At 44.9% G+C, this 21694-nt stretch overlaps 3 protein-coding genes across 6 annotated transcripts in view; 2 read left to right on the forward strand and 1 right to left on the reverse strand.

Annotated features, from left to right (window-relative positions):
• The window catches only part of mmadhcb (metabolism of cobalamin associated Db), a 250037-nt gene that overhangs the window by 152466 nt on the left and 75877 nt on the right, over nt 1-21694 (forward strand). The window lies entirely within an intron of this gene.
• On the forward strand, nt 14942-15373 carry srp19 (signal recognition particle 19; the record flags this gene model as incomplete). The annotated part of the gene is made up of 1 exon (XM_080752934.1): nt 14942-15373. One exon carries the CDS (start codon nt 14942-14944, stop codon nt 15371-15373), a length of 432 nt encoding a protein of 143 aa, XP_080609060.1.
• Nucleotides 18135-21694, reverse strand: part of lypd6b (LY6/PLAUR domain containing 6B) — a 69136-nt gene continuing 65576 nt past the window's right edge. For all 3 annotated transcript variants that reach the window (XM_080753705.1, XM_080753704.1, XM_080753706.1), the window contains one exon: nt 18135-19796. In XM_080753705.1, coding sequence (XP_080609831.1) covers nt 19608-19796 — 189 coding nt within the window. In that variant the 3' untranslated portion in view covers nt 18135-19607. The remainder of the gene's footprint in view (nt 19797-21694) is intronic.

Genomic DNA, 21694 nt, shown 5'->3' on the forward strand with positions numbered 1-21694 from the left:
TACTTACGCAACATTCACAGGTGGCTGGCCGGGTACAGCTGCTACGGTGCCACAAGCGCTGCATTCATGTCTAGTAATGTTAACTCCATAGACACATACAAAACAGAAACAGTACAAAACTATGGCACCTCCTCTTTAAGAATAAGTATCGACAACCTTTGTAGAAATAGTCTGTTACAAGTACAAGTTCGGTATTGAACATTTACTTGAGTAAAGGTACAAAAGCATTGGCATCAAAATGTACTCAAAGTACCAAAATTAAAAGTACTCATTATGCAGAAGGTCCCATTTCACAAGTTTTCAAAGTTCTCAAACGTGTTGCGTACAAAGCAACGCATGGTGATCAACTATTTTCAAATTGCCAAAGTACATAGGTCTGAAGTGGTTTTTAATAATAAAAGTCTACAAGGTAACTAGTATTAACTAAAGCTTTCATATAATTCCATAGAGTAAAACAACATAATGTGGCTTTGAGATGTAGTGGAGTAGAAGTAAAATGATTCGGGTAGAGTACTGAATATACTATCTCAAAAGTGTACTTATAAGGACAGCACTATTTGGGTACATGAACTTAGTTACTTTACACCACTGGAGTCAGGGGCGTCACAAGGGGGGGGGGGGGGGGGGGGGAGTGGGACTGAGTTACTAGGGCCCAAGGTGGAGGGGCCTTAACTATTTTATACTTTAGCTAGTGAAAAATAGCAGATATGCAAGCTCACAAGCTTGTAGATCTGCTATTTTTTGAAAAGTCGTGAAAATGTGATCAAATCTTTGAATACATGTATTTTTTAAGCAAATATTTATAACTCAAATTTTGCTTCTGAGGGGTCCCTGGAACTAAATATTTATTTGAGCACAACTGGCATAGAAACATATGTTTTTTCAAAAAAACCTTCAAAGACCTGCAAAAATGTTCACGATTTTTCAAAAAATAGCAGATATACAAGCTCGCCGCACTATTTCTCAATAGTGGAAGCACAAAATAACGCAGTGAATCCTTGTATCGCAGGGCCCAGTATTTGGTGCGAAGACACCCCTGCCTGGGGTAAAGTAATATAGCCGCCGGCGAGGAGCTTCTTGCATAGCGAAGCCTTGGCCTCGAGCTTTATCAGCGGCCCGGCTGTCAATCAGAGGAGACAATGGGGGACAGTGAGGAGGACACGGGCGCGGACAGAGGCCCATTCACCGGGCGGGGGACATCAACACGTCCTCCAACAGAGTCACTGGAGACACAGAGAGAGAGAGGAGAGATGGGAAGGAGACTACTGAAGAGGGCCCAGACCTCCACTTAAAGACAGGACCCTGACTCCCTGAGTGCATATTCTGGATGTCTGTCTGTGTAGAATAGATGGGACGTGCTGGCCATTGGGAAAAGCGGGACAACTCCCGAATGGTCGGTTCATTCCCGGCCGGCCATTAGGAAAAAGATTTAAATAAAATGTCGGCCTTCGTTCCATTTTGGGGACTGGGCAGCCAACAAACTAAATCGTCATTGTCTGGCAGAAACCTTGTATCTCCAAGTTTCTCAAAATGTGTAGATTTTTTCGCAAAGCAAAGCCCTGCTTCATCATACAAGGCCATCGCACGAAAGTAGTGAAAACAGCAGATCTACAAGCACACAGCGCCTCGCGGTGTGAGGCGTTGTGTGCTTGTAGATCGGCTGTTTTCACTAGTTTAAATCATTTTTCAAATGATAAATGCAAAACAAACGGTTTTGGACATGCAAGGTTTCCACCCGACAATGACGAAATATAACTCATGTAATTGGCCCACTGGCTTGTCACTTGTCATGATCTGAAATGGCAAATCTTTGAGTAGCAGCAGCGCTACAGAGAGCGATCTCTCTCTATAGCGCGCAATGAGGGCCTCTCCAACTCTTTTTCCCAGGCTGAATCAGGGGCCCAGCACGTCCCTGTGTTACACAGCCATTATCTGGACTCTCCAGGACACATGAGATGGACTTGGGAGTGTGCAGAGGGAGGGGAGGGGGGGGGGGGTTCATCCTCTTTTTGTAGTGCTCCTTGAGAGAGGCATTGCTGGCATGAGGATGAGGGGGGGGGGGGGGGGGCGCAGGCCGGATTCCCATGTGACAGGTCGGGTGAGATGGGCACGTTAATGTGCATGGAGGAGTTGTAAGGTAAAAAAAAGTAAAAAAAAAAAAGGAGATTGTTTGGTTAAATAAAGCCGTCGTTCTCAAACTTTGTTCCAGGGACCTCCAGAAGCTAAGGATTTTAGTTAAAACATAGGCCTACGTATTCAAAGATTTGTCAAAAAAAATAGCAGATTTACAAGATCATAGCGTGGCACAAAGTGACTCGCTATGAGCTAACATATCTGCTATTTTTTAATAGCCAAAATATAAAATAAAATAACGGGACCCTGGGGGGGTCCCCGGAACCAATGAAATAAAGGGTACATTACAAACAAACAGCTGTAATTTGACTAAACCTTTAATTTCTTCAAAGAGTCAGACATGGAAGGAGACTCTCAGGGCCCAGACATGAGGCGGGCGGCCTCCATAGCTGAGTGGGTAGAGTATAGAGTAGAAGGTCACTGTGTGGGAAACAGAAGGTCACTGGTTCCCACCCCAGTACCCCGGTCTGTATCAAAGTGCCCCTGAGCTAAACACTTAACCCTATAAGTGCTCCCAGGGGGCTGTATTAAATAGCAACCACTGCTCCTAAAAATAATGTATGAAAAAATACACCAAAGTGTGGATCTTCAAGCTAGATTATATTAAACACCCAAAAAGTTACTTTTTCTATCAATTACACACAACACACTTTTTGTTGCAAAAACTGAGACAATAATTTGATGACCTGGACATCGGTCAGCTGGTCTTTACAATGAATATGACAAACCTACCCTTTTGTTGTAGAATTAAACATCTCTGTGTGTGTGTGTGTGTGTGTGTGTGTGTGTGTGTGTGTGTGTGTGTGTGTGTGTGTGTGTGTGTGTGCCGTGCCCGCGTGTGTGTGTGTCTGCGTGCTTGCACATCGTTTGCCAGTGTTTTTGTCAGACGTGCAGACATATTTCTCCACCCTGTAAGTGTTTTGTCCACACATCAGAGTGTCTCTGCAGTCAGAAGAGGCCGCGGGTGCTGGGAGGGCCACAGCACGGCAGACACCACTATGTCTGTCAGCGCTTTGAAATGCTGAGCGTGTTGGAGCCTAAACGCAACCCTCTGTTTCCCAAACACTGAAAGATATACACTCGCCGCGTGCTCGTTCGCCCTCTCTTTGATCTGTCCGTCGCATAAAGAAGATGGAAGCTCCAATTAATGGGGACCCGTTTTTATGGAATTTACAATGTCACAATTTAGGCATTCGTCAGTATACGCTCTTAATCCAGAGCGATTTACAGTAAGCAAAGTAAGCGCGAGGTAATACATAAAATGCATAGAAATAGTCATCTAGGATCATAGGTACTGTAAGCCAAGAACCTATCATCATTTTAAACAGTATAATATATGAAAAAGATATTGAAACTATACAAACTATAGGGTGCTAGGTTCATGTGGTGACCTGACATCCTACAGTTTGTCTGTCTACATAACATCCTATCTTAATGACATTTTAAGCTTTGCATACAAGGTCGTCGAGGATAGGGCTTCTTTACTTCTGTAAACCTGTGATGTGAGAATAAAGCTGCTCCTTGGATTTGCAAATCACAACCTCCAGCCCTGATTTCTCACATGGCCCTCTTCTAGTGCCACCATCGCATCAGGCCGATTTTTGCAAAAACACATTTTTGGACACTGCTCGTACAGATTTTGGCCTAAAATCACGCAAAGCGGTACACAGTATCTCTAAAGTCATGTCATCAACATGGATCTGTACCATTTCCCACATTCCCTCTGATTGGCTACGATTGCCTTCTAAAGTTTCTGTATGCTTGACGGTCGCTTATCTCCCGATTAGGGAGTCTTACTGGTATATATGACAACTAGTGAAATTCTACATAAAGAGTACTTTTACTTTTGGTACTTTACGTATATTTTTATACCAATCCTTTTGTACTTTAACTCAAGTGAATTTTGATTATCGGACTTTTAGAGTATTTCTACATTGCAGTATTGATAGTTTTAATTGAGTAAAAAAAACACCCTCAGTCATTCCAGAGTTTTCAGTCACTCTAAACTCTGCAGTCTTACAAAGCAGAAATTCCAAACAATCTAAAAACAGGAGCAAGTTGAACTCTCCTCTCATCATCAGAGAGAGAGTTGCACTTTCTTTCATGTCTTAATGAGCTTCACAGACCTCGGGAACATCATGGCAGAGTTGTCCGAGATCAAGAGCCAAAGAGGCCAAACAAACAGTGACCCCCAGTGAGTCCCAGTCCCCACCACCACCCCCTCCCATACTGAGAGTGGTACGAGCCACCTGTCTCATGACCAAGATCACAAGTGGGGTTCGTGCCACCCTTTGGTCCCCAACGGGGGGAGCTCTTAATCTGTGGCCGCCAGGAACTTATGCCCAAGTAAGGGACATCAAAGGGATTCTTGGGTGGATGCGTGATATGAAAGAGAGAGAGAGAGAGAGAGAGAGAGAGAGAGAGAGAGACAGACAGACAGACAGACAGACAGACAGACAGACAGACAGACAGACAGACAGACAGACAGACAGACAGACACGTATCACCTGTTGAATCATCAATGATCAAACTAAATAAGACCAATAATAGGGAATTGCCTATCCTGGCATCACCAGACTTTCCACCGCGGAGGAAAGCTTGGTATTCGTTCTAAACCGAGCTGTGTAAAATAGGGATAGTGAAAGGAAGGGCAGGACTGTATACTGGTTCGGGGTTGGCAGTGTTCGCCTTGGTGTGTCCACACAAAACACTAGGATGCAGTCTTAGATCAACAGTTTTACTTTGGGTATGCAGCACTGTAGCATAACAGGCACTTGACAGTAGGTGGAAGTATGCATGGTCTAAAGAGAATGAATGCACATACAGTAAAGATTTTAGCAATCATAACATAAAATACCATGCCATAATTATAAAGGGAAAAAATAATACATTCATCATCACTATAAAGGCAAGATCTACATTAGCATGGTTCCTATACTAAGGTAAGCACTAACATCTGCGCCATGCGAAATGTACTGCTCTCCAACTACAGAAAGTACAATGATATAAACACCATGGAAGGAAATTTCAATACCAAAAACCTACAGAAGAAATATGCAGTAGCACATGGCCTTCTTTCCATTAACCAAACAATTAGGCTCAACACAAACATCACTTATGACTTTACTTTAACATAAGCACATCTCTGCACAAAACAAATATATCACACTGCAAACTCACTTAGTCTCATGGGTGCACACAGTTTGGGTCTGGAGTTCAGGAGTTATCTTTAGGGCTTCCTCCTCCTCTGTGTAGGAAGGTCAGATGTTCTGCCTCTCAGGCAGCACACCTGTTCTAATCAGCTGATTGTCATGAACCGCAGTTGGAGCATAACTAGAACATTTGCAATTTGTGAAATTGCAAGTGTGGTTGCCCTGTGTTTCAATTCATATTTGAGTTTTGGGAAGTGAATTTCCATTATTTTGGGGGCTATGTTTGTTTACCAGTAAGTAAATGCATCTTGTGCATTGTAATCCCCATATATGAGTATAAGGGGGTACCCTAACAGTGTATCTACCTGTATAAACTCTAACAGGGCCTAACAGGGAATCATACTTAAAGTACGATTCCCATTTTCGGGGAGAATGGCCATATATGGACATATATGGTCTCATGTGGTCTATGATGTCAGTCATCTCATCTCCATATTTGGGAAAAGTTAATATTAACCACTGACTTTAATTAATTCATTAATAAATTAATATCAATTAAACAATACAACCTTTCTCTTAGAAAAATGCAAATTCCTGATGAAGCCGGTCGATTTGACATATGGCGCGAGTGTGTGGCGCGAAAACTGTGGGAGGAGTAGGGGTCAAACTTTTAGTTACTCTAGAAACAGAGAATAAAGTTTCCCCAGAACTATAGTCTGGTTGCCCACACTAACTAGTTGAGGGCAGTATCAATTGGGACTCCACTTTGATCTTAGAGGGCCTTTGCAACACTGAGTGATCCAGTTTGGAAAAAACAAAAACAAAACTAAACAGTGATTCCGGTGGTTGGTTCTGGTCGCATTATTTTTGTATATGATAATAATGCAAATTATTATGAGTTCAAATAAAAGATGAACATACCAAATGATTATTACAACAAAAGAAACAAAATGATTATACCAATCTATCTAAACCAATTTTAAACTAGGGGAATCATTTTGGAGGTGCACGGCAGAGGTGGTTCCGGTCGGTGGTTTCTGGCCGCCACAAATTTTCATGATTTTCCAAAAACAGTAGATCTACAAGCTCACAGCGCGGCACTCGGTGCCACGCTGTGAGCTTGTATATCTGCTATTTTTCAATAGTTAAATGCACAAAATAACACAGTGAATCCTTGTACCCAGGGCCCCAGGCTAGGGATTACCTGAGACTCAAGAAATCATGTGAAGAGATTTTAACGTCCTGGAACCTGCATCTCCCATTTGTCACAAGATCCAGCCCTGATGGTTGGCTGTGTATCAGTTCAGAGGTCAGCCTAGAGGTCAGCTCAGAGGTCAGCTCAGAGGTCAGCCACTCAGGGTTTAAGGACAATGATTGGAGGTATCATTTGCGTCTTTTGGCGAATAGGCAATTGTGATGTGTCATTGTATCTGGGTAACAAACAAACCCCAACCCAAATCCTACACACAAGCACGCACACACACACACACACACACACACACACACACACACACACACACACACACACACACACACACACACACACACACACACACACACACACGTAACGGTAGAAGATGAAAGTCATTGGTGCTGCAGGGAGCACTTTATCCATCAGCAACCGTTCATAGAAGAATGAGCCCTGCCTACAGTACAGTACCACCACCACCCAGGGGCGTCACAAGGGGGGGAAAGTGGGACTGAGTTACCAGGGCCCAAGGTGGGGGGGGGCCTTAATTATTCAATACTTTAGCTATTGAAAAATAGCAGATATACAAGCTCACAGCGCGGCACCGAGTGCCGCGCAGCGAGCTTGTAGATCTGCTATTTTTTAATATATGTATCTTTATCTTTGAATATATGTATTTTTTTTTGCGAACATTTGTAACTCAAATTTTGCTTCTGTGAGGTCCCTGTAACTAAATATTTTGAGATGGATGTCCGTGGGCCAAATACATATCATTTTGGGGGTCCTTCACATGAAAGGTTTTGAGCACCACTGACATAGAAACATAGGTTTTTTCAAAAAACCTTGAAAGACTATACAAGAATAGCAGATCTACAAGCTCGCAGCGCGGCACTCGGTGCCGCGCTGTGAGCTTGTATATCTGCTATTTTTCAATAGTTAAATGCACAAAATAACACAGTAAATCCTTGCACCCAGGGCCCAGAATTTGGTGCGACACCCCTGCACCACCACCACCCCATCACAACTCCATCTGCTATAAAAGAGATGGACTGCCTCATCCCATAACACCACCCGACATTGGAAAAACTGATGGCAACTCATTCTTAATCCCTCAACACAACACAGAACACACTCCCCTCCTTCATTTCTCAATCATCTGTAAAATGAGGACTGGCTGCAAATCTGTCCTCTAGTCCTAGTCGTAGCTGAACATCAAAAGGCTGAGTGAGGAGGGTCACAGTGTACCCTCTGAGTCTTTAGAAGAGACCCACGCCACGCCCCACCTCTACCTATGTTTCTCCTGCCGCCCCCCCTGTCATCCTGCTACCCTTTTCACGCCAACAGCGGCTATATTCCACTTTCAAGTTCCACATTTTTTTTTTGATTGATTGAATACTTTACTGTACTGTACAGCACCTGGTACATTGATTGATTGAATGACATGGAATATTTTATTGGACAAAAATGTAGAAGTTAAAAACACCCTGCCTAAAAGGAACATCCCCAAAAAGGCCTTGCGGCCTTGTTTCCATTGGAACTCCATTGTTTCCATTGTGGTCTTATCTTACAATAAATGCAGGGAAGCTCTGTACGTATACGTTCAGTATGTATATATGTTTATAATCCACATCTCTCGAGAACAGTTCGACCGGCCGACTTCAAATTCACCACACAAGTCGCTGACAACCCAAGGGAGTGCAGTGCCCGGCGTCGAGTCGGTCGGATAGGCGGTTCTCCAGAACCACCAGAACAGACTCTGGCCAATTGGGAGAACATAATATTATGTATGTCCAGAGATTCCCTGCATTTATTGTAAGATATGGAGGTTTGAGATAGTTTTGCCATGTCGACTTGGGCGACTTGTTTCTAAATAGTGGGGCAGATAAGGATCACAATACTTCAGTTCTGGAAAGAAGCATCAAAAGCTCAGAGCTACTGTGTACAAGCTCTGAGCTTGTAGATCAGCTATTTTCAAACAGCCAATGAACAGTATATACAGTGGGTTTAAAGTGTTCATGTGGCCTAGTAGTCGCTTCTTCTGAGCTTGTTTTCATAGACCTGTTTGCTTATTTCCAAGCATGGCCCTTCAGGAGAAGCCAGCCTGCTGTGCCTCAATGACACAATGACACACAAGTGCCACAGTGACACAATGACAGGGCAGCTAAGCAGCTTGACTTGACAGGGCCTGTGACAGGGCCTAACAGACTGACGTCTGCCACATGAGGCCTAGATGAAGTGTTTTCCTTTCGTCCCCGTCCACAAGCCTTGAAGGACGCCGCCACCAGCCAGCCAGCCAGCCGCCCCCAAAAATGAAAGCCTTCCTTGGGGAGAAGAAGAGGTGCCGAAGGGGCCTTGACCTCTCTCCACTGGAACTCCTTCTGGTCTCCATTCTTCTCCAAAGAGCCTGTGAGATCAAAGGGAGGATCACCCTTGATGACTAATCCAGACGCCATGTGTTCACACCTGGCACTGAGAGAGCGGCCACGCACTGACAGTAAAGGGAAAGACCTGTAAAACCTGATCAAACATGCTAGTCCTGTTGGACGTCTGAGTGATGTTCAGCTGTAAAGCGCTGACAACATGTGAGTTGAATTCTTCCTGTCCATATTTCAGGAGAGAAACGTCATGCGTGTTAGTCATGCACCCCCCCAAAAGAGCAAGCATATATGCATACTGACCTGAAACAGGCCACCACATTCACACCTTCACCCTAATATAGACCACACTACAGAGCCGAGAAACAGGGCATCATAAAAGATACCATTAGAAGCCAACTGGATTTATAAATCAATATATTAGTTGTTTATATCACGTTTATAACGAGCAGCTACGCCATTTGCCTGGCGTAGCTGGGTTACTGCGCTGACAACACAAATCACTTTTGCACCGAGTCAATCAGCCATTTTGCGTGGGTCATTGCATGGGTGAAAGACGCCGTCTGCCCGCCACAAATTGAACTGTATTTATTAGAGATATGTTGTCGCTTATCTCCCGATTAGGGAGTCTTACTGGTAATATTGCTTATATAATGTTTTGTATCAGGCTTTGGTGTTGAGCTGTGAATAGGTTTTGTCTTTATCTCGCTATAAACCACTTATGCATGCTAAAAATCAAACTTTAATGAGGAGCGGACCTCTCACAAGACACATTAAAATGAAAGAGCGCTGACCTATGCCATTAATATCAATAATACATAAGAGGTACAGAATAGCTATATTAATATTCAGACCAGTCCAGTTGTGTCCCTGCACTGTGTAAGGCCTGTCCGGCTGTAATATTTCTGTAATATACGTTCTAAACAGAAGACAAACGCATCACAAAGAGAGAAAGGGCTTACAACAAAGAAAAGTGAGCATCAAGGGTCGAAATGGTAAATGGTGCATTTATATAGCGCTTTTATTCAAAGCGCTTTATATATGCTCGATTTTGTGTTACATTACATTCACTCATTCACACACACACATCCATACACCGATGGCGGAGGAAACTAAGCAAGGCACCAACCATCAGGAGCAATTAGGGTCTTGCTCAAGGACACTTCGACACACTAACTATGGGGGAGCCGGGATCAAACTGGGAACCTTGCGGTTCTCCATCAGGCTACTCTACCGGCCACTCCACCCCTGAGCCACTGCCGCCCCTTTGACACAGCGATGTGTTCATCTGATCGTCTGAAACAGACGCACCAAATAGATCATGTCTTTTCTTTGTTACGGCTTCCGTTTGGGGATTGGCCTTCCTTTGAAGCAGAAGCTTAGCTTAGCCACTCGAGGGCTAAGATCCCCTTTTGTGGGAGCTCTCTCTCTCTCTCTCTCTCTCTCTGAAACAGTGCAGCCAATTAGCATGTTGAACTCTGACCTCCAACTGGAATGTTTATCCTTGATTGAATGTTGCTATGTCAATACCATGGACAATGAGCCGTGTTGGCGAACAGGAAACCCACGTGCAATTACTCCGGTGCACTTTGACATATCTTTACATATCCTTTCCCTTGTGAGTCACATGGGTCTGAGTTTGGAGGTGCCTCCCTTCATGTCTGCTCTAACTTTCTCAGTCTATACACTCTCTCTCTATAAGACTCCCTAAATCGGGAGATAAGCGACCGTCAGGTCGCATACACAAATGCAAGAAGGCAATGGTAGCCAATCAGGAGGGAATATGGGAAATGGGACATATCCATGTTGATGACCTGACTTTAGAGATACTGTGTACTGCTTTGCCTGATTTTAGGCCAAAATCTGTAGGAGCAGTGTCCAAAAATGTGTTTTTAAAGAATCGACCAGATGGTGGCGCTAGATGGGACAGATGCATTTTGATGACATGACTGTAGAGATACTGTGTACCGCTTTGTATGATTTTAGGGCAAAATCTGTAGGAGCAGTGTCCAAAAATGTGTCTTGCAAGAATCGGCCTCATGGTGGCACTAGAAGAGGGGCATGTGAGGAATAAGGGGTGGGGGTTGTGGTTTGGCAGCCAAGAAGTGTGCAAAGTTTGGCATGGATCGGGGGAACGGTGGCAGAGATATGAGAAGGGCAAAAGTGTGACGTGTGACTGACTGACTGACTGACAGACTGACAGCTGGTGGAACCACTTAAACCCTACAAAGCCTACGTTGTTGACCAGTCCAGACTGAATCTATTCATCATTGGCATCATCTTTTCTTGACCATAATTTAACCACTATGAAACAGACTTGAGTTAAAACTGTCACATGGACCGCTTTCCTCCTTTTCTTTTGAACCTACACCAAATCTCTTTGCCGAAAATGTCGTTTCCACAATCGACACGTTGTTGTGAGCTTCTAGATCTGCATGCTGAGGTTCAGGTTTGGTTCAATCAGCATGTGATTCCCTCTTATTTGAAGACCATTGTCTTAACTGTAAAATGTCAAAGCCATTCAACATCTTGGACGTGACGCGTCCTCCTCTTTCTCCTAGAAATACTGGGATGGAAATGGAGCTGGTGTGCAAACGGCAGGGACATAAAGCAGACAGACAGCGGAATGTCCAACTGGGTCTTTATGAGGGCAGATTCCTAACAAAGTTAGAAATAAGAATAAAGAGAAGACACACACGCAGGCAGGCAGGCAGGCAGGCAGGCAGGCACACACACGTGTGCACACACACACACACACACACACACACACACACACACACACACACACACACACACACACACACACACACACACACACACGTGTTGATTTCATCCACTGAAACTATGATGAAACATTTTAAAGGTGATACACCATGCATTTAAAAAGTATTTATGTCATATTGTTTATGTCCCAAAAACGTTTTTCAAAAGGTTTGAGGCTAAATTACCACTCCTGAATAGAGAGCCTCTCTCATTTTTGAATGGCTCTCAGAGCATTTCAGCTGCAGTACCACCTTTGGCCTGAACTGCGCCACCCCCCCCCTTTACTTTTTTTTTATGATGACGTCACAATCGGCAGATGACGTCACAATCGGCAGCAAATCTGGATAGCCTGTTTTGAGAACCTGTGGGATACTTTTAACCTTCGCCTTCTCAAAACCAGAGAAAGACACAACGGTCAGAAATGGGACTTTGTGAGGATAGAAGGTGCTAGTGGGACCCCAAAAAAAGGAAAAGTGAAATTTCATGGTGTATCACCTTTAAACCTTTTTTCAAAAACAAAATAAGAACTAAATAGAAACTAAGCTATGGTGACACTACAGACTAATGCCTAAATTGTAAATGTATCGACAATATCCTCAACAAATAAAAATGAGACAACATTTTTTATGGAGGAAGAGATCCACACCTAGTAAGTCATTTTATGTTTGGTTGCGCTCGGGTGTTACGCTCTGAAAATGGCAGATCTACAAGCTCACAAGATCAAAATGTCCTGTGACTATCAAAATCAACACTGGCACATGCACACCTTTTCTATATATATACCAGTAAGACTCCCTAATCGGGAGATAAGCGACCGTAGGTCACTTATCTCCACAAATAGGGCAAAAATTTGTTTTTCCAAAATCTTCCTGATCCATGTTGATGACATGAGTGTAGACATACTGTGTAGTGATTTTAGGGCAAAATCTGTAGGAGCAGTGTCCAAAAATGTGTTTTTAAAAATCGGCCTGAAGGTGGCGCTATATGGGACAGATTCATGTTGATGGGATGAGTGTAGACATACTGTGTAGCAATTTGCGTGATTTTAGGGCCAAAACTGTAGGAGCAGTGGCCAAAAATGTGTTTTAAAAATCGGCCTGAAGGTGGCGCTAGAAGAGGGCCATGTGAGAAATGAGGGGTGGGGTCTCCGCGTTGCCTTGGCGGACGAATAGGTACCGGCCCCGGCTCTCCCGGACGCTCCTAGCCCGCGTTACGGCATTTTATGTGAGCTGCAGTGGAGGGGGTCCTCCACTGGGGGCGTCACCACTTTTGCATCCGTTCTGGAGCACCAGGAGTGGGTGGTCCCCAGGAATTCCCCGTGAGCAGCCCCGTTGGGGTGGTCATTTGGTCATTTTTGCACATTTGGTCATTTTTTACACCTGGGGGTCCCCCAGGGACCTGGGGGTCCCTGAAGCTCCGGGGGTCCTTGGAGGTTGTAGTTTGGCAGGTAAGGAGTGTGTGTGCAAAATGTGGCATGGATGGGGGCAACGGTTGTGGAGATATGAGCAGGGCAAAAGTGTGACGTGTGACGTGTGACTCACTCACTCACTCACTCACTCACTCACTCACTCACTCAGGGACGGACAGCCGGTGGAGGTTTTGGTAGTAAATGCGACCTACGGTCGCAATAAAAAAAAACAATAAATTAAACAAACACACAGAATTTTATCCAAACCCTACAGTATATAGGCCTACTATGTTGACCAGGGTCCCCGGGGCGGAGTTTAGCGTGTATTTTATTGTCTCTGACAAAGAGTGGAAATGCGAAATCATATCCACCTGTTTCCGCCAGAATTTATAAATGCGAGAAGTCTCTGTGAGTCTGTCTGTCTGTATGTAATCCGCGTATCTCCAGAACCGTTCGTCCCACCGGCTTCAGATTCGGCACGTGCGTTCCCCGCCGCGGCGCGGAGTGCAGTGCCCGGCCTCGACCCGACCCGATGAACGGTTTTCCCGAAACGGCGCGAAACGTTCGGAATCTCCTTATGCGGAGCTGATTGTTGACATCAGGCTGTTCCGGAGGAAATCGGCGCAAGCGCTGACTCATTGTGACATCACTTCATAAAAGGCTCTGACATCACGTACGCCACATGAGTCAACAAAAAATGCCATGGTTACGTATTGAATGTCATCAGTATGACGTAACCGAACCACGGGTAGAGGGGCATCATTCCCCACGGGTGGCAAAGCAAAGAGGCTGCGTAAATAGGCATTATCTAACTACTTCACTTGACATGGACAATGTTGCTAAAACTAAGATATCTCAGAGGTAATATCATTTTTATATACACAGATTTAGTCATAAAGTACATTTATTTTATGTAGAGGCGTCTTCCTCGTTTTTGTGCCTTTGTGGTCATTCTGTGTCTGTGATAATGGTCCCGGGCCTCAGACCCTTTTTCAAACCGTTTCTACAAAAAACATGTGCGACGTGACCTACTGTATTATAATGTAAATCTTTGGGGCGTGTCATAGCTACTTTAAGATTACACGGTTACAGAGAGGTATTAAAAAACTGTACTGTTGTGTAGGCCTACAGTGAAAAAGGCAAGGCACAAAAAAGAAGAATATATACATAAAGTGTCACATTGCAACACAAATAGCTAAACTTAAAGCACAACTAATCAATGCAACCATGACTTCCTCCCTCCCTCTCCCCTGGTATATAATACAACCCTATACTTTACAGTGTTGTTGCATCATCTAGGGTGTCACTGCACACTACCTAACCGACAGTTACCTATAGCTTTGAAAGGGAGAGGTGGGATTGACTGACGCAGGGCCCTCGGGGGCCTTATTTCAGGATATGAGCGCGACTGTTGTTTTGACAGCTCCGTCAACACCTCCTTCACGCTAACAGCCGGGGCCCCTTGGTGCAGGTGAGGCCCCATGGGTGCAGGTGAGGCCCCTGCCGGCTCTAAACTCTCACTGGATGCGGGTGTGTTATGGTAGCCGGGCAAGTAGTCCGGGTGCCATCCATCACAACTAGCCGTGCTAATCTATCACGCAAGCTCTCTGCTGCGATAGAGCCGGCTTCCAAAACACACTCAGAAGAGAAGAAAGCAAACTAGAAAAATGTGCTCCGCGTGGCGCCAGTCTCCGCCAGGCCGGGTTGACGAATTTTGGACAAAATCGGTTCTGTTCTACAAAAGTGTGACTCTTACATCCGTGCTTTAGCAAAGCACCAAATAAGGGAAGGCATACGTCATCAATAGTATGTCATGACACATCAGATGATCTGTAGCCTATATAATCCCAACAACCAGAGCGGCCAAACCATAAAGCGATAAGGTGTTTCGTTATTGTGCAAAAAGCTGCTGAAAGGAGGAATGGCTCATATGACCACAAACCCTGCCGACAGGGACAGGTTCGTTTGCATCTACCCCCTGTACGTGAACAGCAAGAAGAAGCGGTCGCAGGGCCGCTGCATCGCCGCGGATAAGTGCGTGGAGAACCCGTCTTGCGGCGAGATCGGCGACGCGCTGAAGGCCGCGGGGATGACGGTCTACTTGGAGAAGGACAAGACGCACCCCAGGGAGCAGGACGCCCAGGGCAGGGGCCGCGTCCGCGTGCAGCTCCGGCGGGAGGACGGCTCCCTGTGTCAGCCCGACAGGTTCTCGTCGCGGGACGACCTCATGTTCCACGTGGCCCAGATGATCCCCAAGCGCAGGGCCACCCACGGCCACAAGGGCGGCGAGCAAGGGGCGACGGCGGCGGGAGGGAAGGCGGGGGGGAAGGCGGGCAAGAAGAAGAGGAAGTAGTAATGTTTTTTAAGCACTTAAAACGTCACCCTGTCCACAATATGCCATGTGAATGGCATGAACCTGTGGATACCGAAAGTGGCGGAAGTGCTGCGGTTAACGGAAGTTACGTCATGCGTTGCAGTCCGTTTACATCCCCCGATTGAAAGAGCAGTGCAGAGCTGAGACAGAAGATGGGAGTGGAGGCCATAGCGGATTTTGTGAGGAGAGGCAGACTGCGATGGTACGGACACAGTGAAGAAGGAAGATAATGACTGGGTGAAAGTGGACAAGACCCAGTGGCCGGCCTAAGAAGACCTGGCAGACGATCGTGGTGGCTGACATGAGGGCACTCGGCATCGACCATGAGGTGGCCATGGAACGTTCCCGGTGGAGGAAAGCCATAGCGGGAAGCCAGTCCAACCCAGCGGTGCCTGGAAAACGGACTTAAAACTGATGATGATGATTGGTCATCATCGGCCTCTCCGAGCGCTCATTGGCCGGGCTGCCCGTCAATCGGGTGAACTTCCGGTGAAATTCTCCCGGCGGAAGTAGCACCGTTTTTATTCCGTATCAGCCTATGGTCGTAACCAGTAGGTGAGAACTATAGAGGGTATGCGCAATTGCGCACGCATAAAGTGAATGGCATATCGAGTGGCAAATCGAGTGGCAAAGTGGTGTGGCAAAATGAGTTTAACGTCATTTTACATTATTTAATTCAATCAGATATGACTTTTCTGTTTGGATGTATGTGCTGTCAAGGCCATAAAGTATTTTTTTGCCATTCATTAGGCTTTCCCGCATAACTTCCTGGTATGGTGATGATGTCACACGCATACCCTCTATTGCATGTACAGGACAGATAAAACCTGAAGGCCAAATTATCATGTGAAGCTTGACCAATCCTCAAAGTATCCATTCATCAGACCGGGAGGGGACACTACACACATATTCTGGACGTACAGGACAGATAAAACCTATTCATTCTGAACTGAAATGGCCATATATGGACATGGGACACACATTTTGCTTTTTGAAAAAGCCTATTCATTCTGGACTGATATTCTGGACGTACGGGACAGAAAAAACCTGTTCATTCTGGACTGGAGTGACCATATATGGACATGAGGTGACATACATTTTGTTTTAGAAAAAACCTGTTCATTCTGGACTGAAATGACCATGTATGGGCATGGGACACACAAAGCCACTCATTGGAAGCGGTTTTCACCGCTTCAAAAAACAGGAAGCTGAGGACTTGAGGTCCTGTACTACAAATGCACAAAATCTCCACGTCAGCGCCTGTCTGTCGTTAACGTAATTCTCTAGAACCGTCTGACGGATCGCCTTCATACTCGCCGCCCACGAGCGTCACAGAGGACCTGAGGGAGTGCAGTGCTCAGAACAGCTCTTTTCCAGAACGGCCCATCCGAATAATAATAAACTAACTAGGCTGGGCTTGTATAGGCTTAGTTAACACTTAGCCATTTGTTGTAACTTTGTTCTCAATTATCCAGTGCACAACCAGTGTTAATTTCGTAGACTAAAACTATGACAAAAAAACGTTCAGACCTTACCTTTTTTCACTGACTAAATACAAACTAAGATGAATATGTTGGCAATTTTGTCAACAAATAAAAACTAGGCTAAAATGCTAGTGACTAGTGCTAGGGACTAGTGGAGAAGAGATCCAGTAGAACTAAAAGACAAGTCATTTTATGTTTGGTCGCAGCCCGACGCGTTGTGAACTGCTATTTTCAGCAGGCACCCAAGTGTAAAATCACTTAGATTTAGTCGACCAAAACGATCAAATCTGCTGTTTAAATGAACAGCGTAGACAAACAGCTCAGAGGAGCGTTCATTCCCAGACTCTGATGCAGATCCAGTCACATCAGTCAGGCTACTCTTCTTCCCTTCAACTTCTACGTCTGTTTGTAGATTTTGTTTTAACTGTCCAAGATCATTGGAATAACAACAATGTAAAAAGTATGATCATTTAGGGTAGATTTTCCCTTTAAATGGCATAAACCTGCTGCAGTGCTTAAAGGGATAGTTCAGCCCCAAAACCACTTTTTTTCTATCGATTAGTCACCCCATGGAGACTTCATGGATATTTTTGAGCGGTGGTAAACCGCTCCTATACGTGGCTGTGCGTGTGTCTGTAGCCTTTTTCCTCAGCGTTTTGCCATAGCAAAATGTGTGTACGTAGCATCATGTTTGTCTAGTGATGTCATATGTTGTATGTCTGTAGCCTTTTTCCTCAGCGTTTTGCCATAGCAAAATGTGTGTACGTAGCATCATGTTTGTCTAGTGATGTCATATGTCGTATGTCTGTAGCCTTTTTCCTCAGCGTTTTGCCATAGCAAAACGTGTGTGTGTAGCATAGCCTGTACATCCTAGACTCAAATCCTAGTCTGAAGACGTTATGCAAGCACGACCACCGCTCACTTCACATTGGGTGTGATTTTTTTTGTTTTTACCGCATTTTCAGATCAATAATTTGAGGAGGCTCTTTGCGTCTCCATAGGGAACAAAGCAGGCTCTTTTGTGTCTCCATTGGGAACCACTGCTGGTCATCCAATTATCGTCTTTAGGACTGTGACAAAAACAGAAGAAATATCCATGAATTCAAGTCAGCATGGGGTGAGTAACTAAGTTCACCCAAAGGATTATTTTCTATCCCTTTGATACTGCTTACAAATATTGCCAGGGCGTTATAAACATTTTTGATTCCTTCTGATCACACTCAAAAGATTCCATTAAAACATTTACAAGAACAATCAATGCTTCAATCAAATTTATTTAAAATATTCAAATAATCTTACGTTGAAAAACAACAAGAAAGGGTCGAAAGCATTCAAGTGCAAAAACATCTATTACACAAGGCATATCAGGATATAATAATAATGGCATGGCAATAACATCTAGTGTAAGTGCCATATCCTTTCTGTCACAACATTACACACCCTGACTCATCACCAGCAGGGTCTGTCCAACGTGTGTGTTTATATTATAATTTCTGACATAATTGGTGTTTTCGCTACAGTGTGTGTGTGTGTGTGTGTGTGTGTGTGTGTGTGTGTGTGTGTAATCCCGAAAAGGGAAACACATTATTAACATTCCCCAGACCATTAATAATTCCAAAGAATGTTTCAGGGACGCGTAAAGCATGTGTAGATTGTGTACGGAGGCTCCTCTGACCACATGCTTGAAGGGTTTGTGTGGTTCCTGTAGCAGCACGGTGTGGGGAAACATTTGCCTCGCACTCCTTTACACCAGTGGTTCCAGTAGGCCTTTAGGAGGGCCATTCAAGCCGCAAGTGGAGCCTGCAGTTGGGCGAGGTGGAGCCTGCAGTACCATTGCGGTTCAAAAATTCACCACTTCTGAGTGAAATGTCTGGGGCTAAAGTCTGGTGCAACGCACATGTCCTGGACCTGGTGAGAGCAGGAGTGGACATGGTGAGACGTAGGAGGGGCCCGGACAGGAGTAAATCCACAGAGCCTAGTCCTTCCAAGCGCCAGACTTCTTTCCCTAGTCTTGGCAGAGTAGTTCTGGAGTGGTGGAGTGAATGGTCCTGTCTTTCCCTAATGGGACTGATCGTGGGTAGCTACTGGGACGTAAGTCGGGACTTGATCAACCCCGGCTGGGTCACCCAGGTGAGGGGTATGATGTTGCGAGACCCGAAACCCCGATGAGCTTGGGCTACATCACTGAGGATACGTCCCAGGTGCATCCATGCAATGTTTTTTCGTTATCAACCTTTACAGAGAAAATCATGTGGGGACTCCACCTGGCGGTCCCGACTCCTGACCCACAGGTTGAGAAACACTGCGTTACACCGTACAACTCAGTGAGCTTCCTTCCGTACACAGTCAACACAGTGAGTCACCGTAATAACTCCATTGGAGTTGACATCGTCATGCTGTACGTATTCCACAGTCAAACCCGTCCACATTCCACTTGACTGGTGTTTTTACGTCCAATGTCCAGGCTGGTCTTCACACTGTTGTGTTCAGGACAATAACATACAGTCCAAGGTGACACCATGTAGCAACCGTACAATTATTAGGTGACGTTATTTAGAAACGGTCTGAATGTCTACTGTGCTTGGGTCACTCCTGTCCATTGGGGAAACACCCGTGATTTGCCAGTCATTGTGGGGTTGTTTTCCCCCCAGTGAGGGGAGGCATCTCTCTCTCTCTCTCTCTGAAGGTTTGCCAGCAACCTTCTTCCTTCTTCGCTTGTTGTGGTTGAATCACAACAACAACAGTAGGAGCCATGGGCTCAGTGCCAGAGTCAGTGCGGTCAGCCCGGCCCCACGACTCCTCTGCTGGACGCTGGAGGTGGAGCCGGACGACGCCTGCGTCTGTACAAACACAGCGTTGGTCTGATTGGTGGGGACCTCCACGTTGCAGACCATCCCCTCGCAGCAAGACACACACTCCTGGAGAGAAGGGAGGAGATGTTAGCAACATGATCAACAGAACAAAAAACTGAAATAAATAAATAAATACAAAATAAGCAGAAAAAAGAGATGAACATAACCATAATTATGACTAGACAAGCCAGTTCGGGTGATCTGGTAGCACTTAAAGGACAACTTTGGTTTTTAACAGCAAGGGTTCATTGTGTGGATTTGTGCGGCCACACCTGTCCTGAATCCAAACTATCTGGCCTCAGAGTTAGGTGTGACTGGTCTAGCCTCGCAGGCCATCCCGAGCTACGTCATCACCAATGTGCTTCCTTTCTCGGTCTGGTGGTCCTCCCATAGAGTCTCCTTATGAGAATTTACGTTCTAATTTCCAATCAAATGGCTGCATTTGGAGCGACCCGCCTCACAGCGCTCCCGATTGGTCGAGCGGCTGCTGCAGCTCTCACATTTTGAAAACAAACATGGCGGACCCCATGCCCGACGCGAGTTCACAAATCGCAAATAAAAGCTGCATTAAGCGAAGTTTTATCTGAAATCAACGGAATCTCAGAACTTTTTTGCACTTTTGAAATTTCTGTCTGGAAAAGACGTATTTGATGTTCTCTCGACGATGTTTTGATGCGCTGATGACCACTGACTGGACCTGTCAGCCAAGGTGAGTAACTACTTGACCCTATGGTTAACCCCTACCATACCAATATTCTTTTATATAAATGGTATATTGATGACCTGTTTATTTTATGGGCGGGCCCGGCAGAAACGCTCAAATTGTTTCATAATTACCTAAATTCGGCCAATGAGCATCTGCAATTTACCATAGAGTTCAGTGATACTAGTATCAGTTTTTTGGATGTGTTAGTCATTAAAAACAATAACTCTATCCAAACAGATCTGTACCGCAAGCCCACCGATAGAAACACTATTTTGCGAGGGGACAGTTTTCATCCCACTCATCTAATACGCAGCTTGCCCATCAGTCAATTTCACAGGGCTAGGAGGGTTTGCAGCACAGATTCTTCCTATGACGCACAAGCTACTGACTTGACCAATCGTTTCATTGAAAGAGGGTATAAAAAGGAGTGGGTTGATGATGCGGCTAACCGCTTTAAGTCTCTAACACAAGAAGAATGCCTTATACCCAAAACCAGACCTAAAAAAGAGAATGCTCCCTTCTGTGTTCTTAAATACTCACCCATGGGTTTCGATTTTAAAAATATTATATCTAAGCATTGGCATATAATTCAATCAGACCCCAGACTTAATGTTATTTTTAAGGAAACCCCAAGAGTGGTGTTCAAGCGGCCTCCCAATTTGAGAGACCAGCTAGTCAGGTCCTATACACCTGCAGAGAAAAAAAGTACCTTTTTAGATAACATCCCAGATGGTAATTACAAGTGTGGTGGTTGTGCCCAGTGTGTCTTCACTAGAAAAACCAAAACGTATACACATCCACATAGTGGGAAACCCATTAAAATCAAGGGCATGATAACATGTAGCACCACCAATGTAGTGTACCTTATTAAATGTCCCTGTGGGTTGGGATATGTTGGTAAGACCAACAGAGCCCTCCGCACCCGGATGAGTGAGCATCGGTCTAACATTAGATGTGGGGATGAAAAAAACCCAGTGGCTGTACATTTTAAACAAGCAGGCCACAGCATCACCTCTTTTAGTTATATTGGCATTGAAAAAGTTGAAAAGCCCCCTAGAGGCGGCAACCAGGAACAACGCTTGTTACAGAGAGAGATGTTCTACATTAATTACCTTAATACTATGGCTCCGCATGGCCTCAATGAGGAATTCGACCTCAAACCCTTTCTTTGACTTGTTTTGTATTCATTTTGGCACTGTTTTTAATATTTTTTGTGATTTCTGACTGTGATTTTTAATTTTTGTCTACTTTGATCTTT

This window comes from Nannobrachium achirus (genome assembly GCF_963921795.1).
Source record: "Nannobrachium achirus genome assembly, chromosome: 22".
Classification (NCBI taxonomy): domain Eukaryota; kingdom Metazoa; phylum Chordata; class Actinopteri; order Myctophiformes; family Myctophidae; genus Nannobrachium; species Nannobrachium achirus.